At 39.7% G+C, this 11,566-nt stretch overlaps 1 protein-coding gene across 1 annotated transcript; it reads right to left on the bottom strand.

Moving 5' to 3' along the window:
* Positions 1-5,135: 5,135 nt before the first annotated feature.
* Positions 5,136-7,753, bottom strand: LOC147611983 (tropinone reductase homolog At1g07440-like). The gene is made up of 5 exons (XM_086784244.1): positions 7,635-7,753; positions 7,176-7,383; positions 6,147-6,366; positions 5,865-5,971; positions 5,136-5,490 (listed from the first exon to the last, which is right to left on the bottom strand). Exons 1-5 carry the CDS (start codon positions 7,715-7,717, stop codon positions 5,311-5,313), a joined length of 798 nt encoding a protein of 265 aa, XP_086640370.1. The 5' UTR covers positions 7,718-7,753; the 3' UTR covers positions 5,136-5,310.
* Positions 7,754-11,566: the final 3,813 nt, after the last annotated feature.

Genomic DNA, 11,566 nt, shown 5'->3' with positions numbered 1-11,566 from the left:
AACTTGAACTCGCACCCATGTCTTCATAGTTATCCCCCTCTTCCAGAGCATCAGTGAAGTCATCGAAGTCCTCTCCAATCAATGGTGCATCATCGTTTGTGACTCTATCCTCATGCAGAGGAGAAACTTGAACTCGCACCCATGTCTTCACAGTTGCAATGTCCTCACAATTTTCATGATCCCCTGTGATGCACGCACTACAGAAACAAGAAAGTTTTCTTGTTTTGAGCAGTAGGTGGTTGTTTGAGAAGCCCCATATGCAGTGCAAACTGCGAGTTCCTTTAATGGCCTCACAATCTAGTCTATTTTTCCTTTGCACTACTTCATTCACTTCCACTTCATGGAATACTCTATGCACTGCACTATTTCTCTATATTTGTTTGTTGTATGTTGATTGCGCCCCTGTGGAGTATTCCACTTCATGGAATACTCTACGCATTGCACTATTTCTCTATATTTATTTGTTGTATGTTGATTACGCCCCTGTGGAGAGGTTGAGTGCAAGCCATGCTACAGCATCATGGGCATTCTCTAGCTTTTCTTGGGGGCATGCTAATTGGTGATTATATAGAGCTCTCTTAATAACAGCACCACATCCATCATGTTCCCCCTTGCCATGGCTAGACCCAAAGAAATTCCACATCATGTTTACACCGGTCAAGGATTTAAACCTTGAAACAAAGTAGAATGCACGTGCTGATTTGAATTGAGAGGAAGCCCCATCTGACCACACCCAATGTTCTTTTATATTTGCTTATAAATGGGGATCATCATTTTTTAGCCATTCCCAATGCAAAAGAAATGCATGCTGCACAAATAAGGTGTCGTGTTCCCTGTTGTCTCTAAAATGTAGAAATGGTACATGCATTGCACGGACCTGGACTCTTGTGAGTCGGCAAGCAGATCGGCATCAGTCACATAGAAGAATCACGCACATGACTGTACGTTATATGCACTAGAATTATTATTTGCTTGTTGTGCCAGTGAGCACTTTGGATCTCATCTTTTTCCTGAAATGAGTAATTTTCTACAAAATCTATGACAGAGACAATAGTGTCATGTGGAAAATTGGCAAGGCACGTCCTGAATTGCTTATCTTGCCACAGTATAGTTGGCCGTGAAATTGTGAAGCACATATTTTGGGATGGATGCAACCACGTGATCTACAAGCTCCCTCGGTTGAGTGCTCTTATACGATAGTAGCCATCTCTTCTTCTCGGATCCTTCAACATTGCCCATTTCAAATCTCCTCCATTTTAGAGCAAGGCTTTCTTGGACCCTCATTTCATTTGGACAGACAACATACTGCTTCTTCACACTACAGCGTGTGCATGTACCTCTAATGCATTCAATGGAGTGCCACTGAGAGTTTGCAGGCTTTGGATAGAGTGTTGGCTCCCACACAGACCTCAAGCTGCCAAACTACAACGTGTGCATGTACCTCTAATGCATTCAATGGAGTGCCACTGAGAGTTTGCAGGCTTTGGATAGAGTGTTGGCTCCCACACAGACCTCAAGCTGCCAAACTTGCTCTCACTTGCTACACATGAGGACGAGGATCCAGGTGGACTGCAAAACTGAGCATTCATCTGGGAGATTGCAGGCTTTGGATAGAGTGTTGGCTCCCACACAGACCTCAAGCTGCCAAACTTGCTCTCACTTGCTACACATGACGAGGATCCAGGTGGACTGCAAACTGAGCATTCATCTGGGAGATATGAGCATCTATCTCCATGGAGCAATTTTCCAACATGACCAAATCTCAAGTCATTCAAACCTTGCCGGGCCAGGTCAAAGTCTATGTGTGTTTTGCAACAACACACATTCCTGTCTTTGAGTTTCTTTACATACCATGGCTTACAATGCTCAAGGCTCCTTTGCCCAATCGAAACGTCAGGGCTCTCAGCCATAAACTTGAGATACAACTTCGTCATTTCACCCAACCCGAAACCAGTCCGTTGGAAATTCAGTACTTAAACTAAATAGCTAGATTATTCACTCTACGAGAAAACAAAACAATTTCAACCACTGGGTTGGTTTAGGACACTCAGAATTTCAACTGCCTTCAATCATTAGAAAACAAATCAATTTCACCACCCATGAATACTAATAACAAAAAGGTACATGTGAACTATATACTGCTGTTACAATTGGAAATTCAGTAATTTAACTAAACAACTACTAGAAAACAAAACAATTATTCACTACAAGAAAACTAAACAATTTCAACCACCATATGATCAACTATATTGCTGTTGATGTTCCAGTTCCAACCACCAGGCTAGTTTGGACGATCACATTAAGAACATCAAAACAAATCAATTACACACATTAAGAACATCAACCAATTACACATTAACATCACCAGCTTAACGATATTGTTGTTTATTTTTGTTCCAACCATGCTGATTTAGGACAATCACATAACTGTTGTTGGACCTGAACCAGCTCGGTGGCATTGCTGTTTATTTTTGTTCCAACCATATAATTGGTGTTACACCTAAACTAGCTCGGTGGTATGTTGCATGATGTTCCTACCACCTGGCTGGTTTAGGATAATCACTTTAGAATTCAAACAATTTGTACTAAAGCTTTAGAGAATCACAGACAACCACCTGGTTAGGACAACCACCACTGACCTGCGTTGTGTTAAGCAAGTGTATGATGTGCTCCTCAAACTGCTTGCGTCCCGTTCGCTTTTTGCAAATGTCCTTCTTGTTTGGAGAAACTCTCGTGTTCTCATGCCAGAACGATGTCACTCTAGTAGTGAGTTCCGTAGTCAGGTTGTCTTTCCTTTTCTTGCGTTCTGTTGAAGCCCACAGACTTTTCGATTCTGGATCATCCTACATTACTTTTATTCTACGTCCAACTGCTGGAGCAATGTTGGACCTTCTGATTGACAACATCTTCGACGTTGTGCGTCCAAGCCGTTTCTTCTTTGTTTCAGGGGATACCAGCATAGTTAATGTTGCCCTCTTTGTTGCAGCTAGTTGATCTAAGCTGTGCACCCCTTTCACTTTGTGTAGGCCATCTCTCAGGTTAGAAAGCAGTTTCTCTTGTGTGTGCATCTCCTGAGGTGTTGGTAGGGTTGTCACTCTATGAATTTTAGGGTGCAAGGTAAAGCTTCTAAATGACACAAGACTTGTACTCATCTGAATGGCCTGATGTTGTTGCCGTGGATTCTCCTACCGATCGATTGACCACAGCTCGTGTTCTTCGCTCCAATTTGGCAATGTTTGAATGTGTCCATCTGAACCACTTCCTGCTGCTGCTCTCTGCAAGGAGTCTTATGTCTTCTCGTTGTTTCTTCCTCCGCATACGTTGTTAACGTGTCTTGCGTTGCCACTTTGAGCTTGTTTCCTCGTCCATGCCATTTCTTTCCTCGTCTTACAACTTGCTGCTTGTGCCTTGACCAAGCTTTTCAGCTTTCCTATCTCGCCGCCTTTGTCTGGTTCTCTTGCAAGCCATGAAGAGCTGCATATTGCCATTGCCATGGAGACAATCAGAGAGAGATCATCTAACTTAAGAGGTGAGCAAAGCAAAGAAGATAGAGACCAACGAGCTGGTGAGGCCAGCAAAGTAAAGTGATCAGATAGAGACCACCGAGCTCGTCCCCAGCAGGTGAGTAAAGCAAAGAAGATAACTTACCAGGGTAAAGAAGACAATGCCACACCAAATCGTGTAGCTTGTAGGGCAAGGGATGAGCTGCATCTTGCCATTTCCATGGAGACGATCAGACAAAGACCAGCTAGCTGGTGAGGCGAGTAAAGAAAAGAAGATGTCTTACAGAGCAAAGAAAAGAAGACAAAGAAAACGAACACAATACCTTACAACGTAGGAGGTGGCAGGTTCTGACACAGCGTGGCAGGTTATGTACTTTATTCAAAACATTCGCTCTAGAGCGGGAGGCCTAAAAATTTGAAAGTCCGCGAGATATTGAAATTTTCACCCGCCGTAGTTTCCCCCCTCTGACGATACACGTCAGCAAAATCTTGCCCCCAAGCAAGTGGAATGTGGCCTAAAATGCTTCAAAACACCAATAGGCCAAAGGGCACGCTATTGGATTTGATGGTGTGCAATGTGAAATGCAATGACCCTTGACATGCTTATGAGTCATATAGCATGGAACTGCAGTGAAAAAGAAGCAATGAAAAATTGTAAATAGTGTTGGATTTATTAAAAGATCTCTGCACATGCAAAAATTGAACATTTTCAATTTCTTCCATTCCAGGGTGAATCAAGATACCAATATCACCAACTATCAGTGTTTTAAGACCACCATGTACTAGTCCCACTAGTGTGGATTCCATTTTTTCAATCCGTTTAGGTTTTCAACAAACCAAAAAAAGTTATGGAGGAGCGTGCCCTCGAATGGGTATACAAAATTTTAGCACAACATTGGAGGTCCCTTAAACCATACCAGATGTTCTCAATTGGATATGTCCTATGGCTGAGGAGAAGCTCACGTAGTGTACTTTAGAATGATTACTTGGTTGCATGTATGTGTAGAACAAATTTTTGAAGTTTTTGCATAAAGTGTTATAACATATGCTATTTAGAACACATGCCTCACATGCCACATTGAACTTGTAACAATTTAATGATCAGATTATAAATTTTACTTCTGTGTTTTTTTGGTCTCATAATGAAGATTGGAATGTGTACTACTGCTTGGATACCAAGTTTGTCAAATTCCAATTGAACAATGCATAAGTTATGGGTCGGGCAAGTTACCTATACAGAAAAAATACCCTAAACCTCACCAAAAATGGCTACACCCAAGCATGCATTGACCCTAAATTAATGAGCTTGGTGAGGCTAAAAAAGATTCTAAGTTTCAAAATACCTTTGACAATAAAAAATAGCTTTAAATAATGAATCTATTGACATAGTCTCTAAATGGATCCATAAGATATGAGGGTCAATGAAATATTTGTATAATGATGAAACCTATGAAAACCAGCATGAAAAAAGTTTGTATAATGATGAAATTGCTTTAGGGTGAAAGCATGATAAGGTGGTACACTTTCTACCAGTTACATTGGTTTCTACCACACTTGAAGACAACCAATATTAGTGAATTTAATATCATCATAAGATGTATTTAGCAATTTATCCAGTGCCTTTAATAAATGTGAAACAAGATTAAACAGCCATGTTTTAATCCTCTAACTCTACATAAAAGTGTTTCACAACCAGTTTTGTAAACCATTGTCAAGGACACAGGTTTTCAGTCCACCTTATCATGCTTTCACCCTTTAGTGAGTGAACCCTATAAAAGTTAACATGATAAAAATTTGGTCTTATGATTCACAGGGGGTATAACCCTCTAGCAATCGTTCCCCCGTCTACTAGCATAACATCACCTGTGCAAAAAGCAGAGCAAGGCATGCACAAGAAGGCCACAGCTGCAGATACTTCTTCAGGCTCTGCTAGCCTACCCATGGGCACATCACTCAACACTTTTTTCTTCTGATCCTCATTGTAAACCTACAAAAAAGTCATCCATATTAGTATGTACCAAAATCTACAAGTCATACTTTTATGATTTGCACTAATTTGACTATGCAAAAGCTATGTATAATAATAGCCCGTGCATATTTTTAGCAATGTGTTTCAAAATTGTATAGCTCAGAATATCATGCTTTAAATTTTTCAAAAAATGGCATCTAAGATCTCTAAATGTTTGTTTGGTTGTTTTCTTGAGAAAATCAATTGGCATCTTATTTATAACATACTCTTAATGTGTCTAGTGCTAAAGTTCATGTAGTTGTAAGGGCACAACTTATTCATTAATTATTTTGCATGCTCTTTTTATGTCATGGGTACTTGGGAAATTCAAAGCTTAATAATAAAGAGCCCACTTGATTAGACACTTCTGTTCGGACAAAACCAGGCGCAACTGTGTTCACACGAATGCCATCCTTGCTCCATTCACATGCTAGTGACTTTGTAAGGTGGATAAGAGCCCCTTGAGAATGTATGAAATCATATTAGCATCACAAGTGAGCATCAAATATAATAAATTGATTTCATGTTCTAGATGTGCACATAAAACATAAGAAAATGATTTCATATTCTAGTTGTGCATATAAGCTGAATTCGAATATATGTATATGTAAGGTGGAAGGTATAGGTGAGGCCACCTTTTGTTATGGAGTATAAACTGCTTGGCAAGGCAATGGGTTGAAGTCCCCCCACAGAGGAAATGAAGATAATGCTTGCTTCATTAGACGCTTTTAGATATGGGAAAGCCAATTGGCACAAGTTATAGGATGATTCCAAGTTAGTGGAAATCATATGATTAGTGTCTTCTTTAGTGATTAGAGTAGTTGGTGAGCTTGTGAAGGTTCCCACATTGTTCACCTGAGGCAACCACAACAAAAGACAAGGACTACTTTACTTAAGAGGTATTTTTGAACTTTTGCAAAACTTATTATAGATCAAGTTAAAGTAAACCATCTCAATAGTATATTGCACTTCCCTCTTGAAACTATGACACCAAGTTGTTTGATGTATATGCATATATCACAATATCAATGGAGTAAACTTGAATCTTACCTCTAATAATTATGATTAAAAGAATAATATCAAGCAAATTTAGCCATAATGTATGCTTAATCTTTATATTCTTGGTAAATATGTCATTCTAAAATAAATTATAAGGCATCAACTTTTCACTCTTATAGTACATAAGATGAAATTATGATGTAGATTAGAAGAGAATAGCATGGCCATTAGCTCGGCATAACACATGCATTCAAGGTGTTGGTGGAGGGATATCTCAAAGATTTTCTTTAATATACTTGGTTCAAGAAATTTGAGCTTCTGAATGTAAGCAAAGGCTTATGCAAGTACATTTATTTATATATCAGTTGTAGGATCCAACGTGCCGTGTACCCAAGCATGAGTCAAAAAGCCCTTACGAAGGGTAATAAATACAAATACATTTATTTTTGAGATAACACTTTCATAAACAAAAAAAAGGGGGGGGAAGAAAACTTCCATTTTTTTTTCATAAACTCAAATAAAAGGGGAAAAAAACTTCCATATTTTTTTTCATAAACTAAAAAAAAGGGGGAAAAAAACTTGCATAAACTTCAAGTGGTACAAATTCACAATAATACATACACTCCTAGCAATACATTAGAAATGCACAATAATAATGTACTCACAAGAATGTCTAGTTTTCCTTGGAAGCACTCGGTTGCGTTGTGCACGAGCTGAGCGCGGGCTTCTCTCAGAGTGACGTCACAAGACGAGCCTTGCACGTGCCAGCCAGCCGCTTTCCAGGCAGTCAGGCATCTCTCCAAGTCCGATTGGGAGCGGCCACACGTGTACACGCATGCACCAAGGCCAGCCAGCTCTTCAACTATAGCCCGCCTGGTAGACACGATCATCCAATTAAGCGCAAAGGCAGAGGCGTAATCACATGATAAGAGCTTAATCAAAGGCGTAATCACACGATAAGCACGAACGTAATCAAAGGCGCAATCACATGATAAGCACGAACGTAATCAAATGATAAGCACGAACTTAATCACAAGATAAGCACGAACTTAACCTTTGTATACGAACTGCCAGCACAAGAGTGATTAAACACTAACAAGAGGATTAAGAGGGATTAAGGGTACCCGATGCCACGAGTTCCCCCGGTGACCAGTGCGGTTTTGCCCTGAAGGCTCCATCGGCTACTCATACACACGCTTGGAGCCATTGAGCACTTCTCATCATCCTTTCAATTCAATTAAATTTGCTTCATCGTAGATTCTTTGCCAACGTTCCCGCCGCCCTCGCCGGCCCTTAAGCGGCATTTTCCATGCTTATGAAGAAAAACAATCTATACCATAATTTTTTTTAAAAAAAAAAATCAAACACAAAACCATAGCATAAACATAGGCCTTGAGTAAATCAAACACAAAACCATAGCATAAACAATAATAAAAAAATTAAACATCACCATTTACTTAAGGTCGCGTCGAACCTGGGTTGAATCTCCCCCTCATACATGTAGCTCCCTGCACGACATGACTATTTGGATATGTATTAAAAAATTAGTCCTTGGAGGTACAAATATTATCTCATACAAAATTGGGCTTGCACTATAGAGTTGTTCACACACAAAGTGTATAAAACTAATAACCTAGTTCACATGCGTTAATAAAAATAGCATTGCCCAAGTGCAGGAGGGCAGATAAAATAATATATACAAATAATGGTGCATGACCAACAAAATAATCATGGCTCACACCACCATAAGAAATACCATCGACATCTAATAAATGTCCCACATATACTCTCGATGACCATCCCTACATCGCACATGCGCTCAGTACCACCTATGCCTCTCTTTCACCTACTGACAAAGATAAATGATTGAGGCCTAAATGTACACCTATGGCATCTGTCGTGTTTCACATAGTATCATTCATAACCCTTAGTGTGGCCCCATTCCTGCATATACCATGTGTTTGGAAATAACGGAATCACCCATTAGCCATACACATGAAAAAATGACTTCTTGGGCATCCCTAATGGTCATAATGGGTAGTGTGCTCTAACAACGACTCTTCTTCGCAAGTTGCATATGATGTACAACTCGTTGTACCTATGCTACATCTCGATGTCCAAGTAGGCTCATGTCTTGCAGGGGTACAAGGTAACAGGGGAATGGGAAACCCCCCCACCCTCTCTCTCTCTCTCTCTCTCTCTCTCTCTCTCTCTCTCTCTCTCCCCCAAAGAGATCTGCTAGGCTCCTATAGATCTCTTCTTAGAACTAATGGTCTCAAGTAGAGTCATATCTCTTAAGGGTACATGGTAGGGGAAGGGGTGGTAGTGCTCACGAGCATCAAAGGAGACTCTCTATGACTCTCAAGTAGAGTCATATCTCTTAAGGGTACATGGTAGGGGAAGGGGTGGTAGTGCTCACGAGCATCAAAGGAGACTCTCTCTCTCTCTCTCTCTCTCTCTCTCTCTCTCTCTCTCTCTCTCTCTCTCTCCATGCATGCATTAGGGTCGCTCTCTCGCATAAGGAGACAAGCAGAAGAGGTACACGACCCTCTCTTGACATAGAGTGATTGTGTGATTCTGCAAGCATTGCGAATAGAAAGATAATTCAAGGCACTGAGGGCATGAGGTTGAGCATGCTTGGAAAGACATGGCTAAGGTCAAAACCTTAGCATTAACCTTATAGTAATTAGTCCCAATGAATTAATACATCATAAATTTCTATTGTCCTTATTAGCAATTAGCCTCAATTAATATTGCATAAAGAGAAGGATGCTTATTTAGGATGGTCTCACAAGTTGCAACAATGTCCTATCTTTATAACTAAATCCACCTTTAAATGTGCCTTCTTAGGTAAGGCTTGTTTACCAAATACAACAGCACTTCATGATCCATATAGAATGGGTTTAGCATTTGACCATATCCTTCTCTTTTGTGGCAATGTAATTTTTCTCTACTTGATTTAATTTACAAGTGTAATTTTGCTCTACTTGATTTAATTTACAGATAGCAAAGTAAAATGGATAGTCAAGCTTATGTTCCCTTACTTGTGTCCCACTATAACCTTAGAGACATCTATATGCACATGGAATTTTTTAGCAACCTAATTATGGGTGAATGGGCTAAAAAAATCGTGGTGAAACTTTATTAGAAGTCTACACAAAGCTTGATAAATCTTTGTAAACTATACAATTTAATACATATCTACAACTTCCTATTCTCTTGGTGCACAATAGAGATTGGGGACACCCAATCCATATACATAAATAAACCCTGATTCCTAGCACACTTGAATCTTTTCCTTGATCATTTTGCATAATTAGGGTTTGTCTTGTGTGGACACTGAGTCACTAGTTTGGTATATTGTATAAAAGGGATTGCAATATTAATAATTTGTGTGGTGCACTTGTCATGTCCTTGTAGCTCCATAATTTTGCTAACAATGATTTACTTTTTATTTTTTATCATCTAGAAACTCCTCTCCCACATATACATGCTTGGAGTATTGTATTGGCTATGTAAGTTTTATCGCTTTGTTTTGGCTCGGCCATTATACACTAAGTTATCGGCTTTTGTGTTTTTTGTCCTCCTAGTTTTTGGTAGAGCTATGGTGCCCCTTTCACTTGTGTATGCATTAAAGTGTTCAAGAAATTTTAGAATGTCAAAACATGTTTCCAAGGAATTTTTGGAACTCTATATATCCTTCCGTGCTCACATGTCTTATTTTTCCTTTCCATCATGTGGTTTTCGTGATCTTTTCCACTTTGTGAAAAGACACTACTTTATTTTTAGAATAACAAGGAGGCTCATCTTGAACTATGTCTTCAGCCCCTCACTTTGAAACATATTAGGGCTTGAGTTCATGGTATTTGGTCCCTTCAAAAGTGTAAGCAAAAAGAACCAATAGTGCACCAAGGGTGTAATGAGATTGTTAAAGTTGTTAATACGGTAACGATGTGGGTAGATTTTCCTCATAAGAGTCGAGAATGGTGTTGATTTTGATTTTCTAGAGAGTGTTGTATATCCCATCAAACTTGCCTTTTGAGAAGGCTAGTGGATGAATGCACAAGACTTGTGCAGTAGTAGCAGTCAAGATAGAAGCCATCACTTCTAGTATTTTATGCAAAGAAAGACTAGAATATATACACTATTTCTACGAAAAGGACCCAAGAGCTCTGATATATGTAAGAATAGAGCATAGCGGAAAGATAGATAGCAAAGAAAAGTGTAATAGATAGAGAAGGAAAGAATTTAAAATTTTGAGATAGGTACAATGTAATGGTGTTATCAAATTAGATGGTGATCTAGACAAAATCTAGATGTTGAGTGTACTAAGTGTAGAGGGTCTGGATACTCATAAGCCTTAGGTACCTTAGCTTGTGATAACTATGCCATATATAACTATACTCATAAGCCTTAGGTACCTTGGCTTGTGATAACTATGCCATATATAATGCTAAAAGAGGTGTGGTACAATATGGGTGGTAACTTCGCATAGACATAGTCTCATTGTCCCAATCATTGCCCTCAACATAACTAATTAGCCCACTTCTCAGCACTAATAATAAATCCATACCATTGGGCTGGGGCTCTCGCACTTAAACCCCCTGCCAAGGCATGCCACTAGCTCTCCTGGGACTCCCCTGCCCTGACAACTATGTTCAAACCCTTGACCATCTCCTAACCATCAATGGTCACAAAACAACCCGATCGGCATCTAAGCTAGGATTTCCACCAAAGACACGTGCACCAATGGCTTCTCCTCATAATGGGGGCATGTGCACCAAACATCAATGTGAAATACATGCTGAGAGGTAGTGTATACTACCAAAATCACATAGAAGCCTGTCATATCAAGGCTCATCTAAGAAAGAACATCCATGCAGGTTGTCTCATTTGAGTTACATGGTGGTGTGGTCATCCCCCCATGACGCATTGGCTCAAACTCAATCAAGTTACTTTGCCAACATGGATGATCACACATGGAACTTGATTGAGTTACATGATTTGGCCTAGACCTCTACACACGTGACACTGTGCTCGGTTTTGATAAGTACAT

The sequence above is a fragment of the Cibotium barometz genome, chromosome 46 (genome assembly GCF_041138505.1).
Source record: "Cibotium barometz isolate CiBa-2024 chromosome 46, ASM4113850v1, whole genome shotgun sequence".
Taxonomy (NCBI): Eukaryota; Viridiplantae; Streptophyta; class Polypodiopsida; order Cyatheales; family Cibotiaceae; genus Cibotium; species Cibotium barometz.
This window is presented reverse-complemented; position numbering and strand designations above follow the sequence as displayed.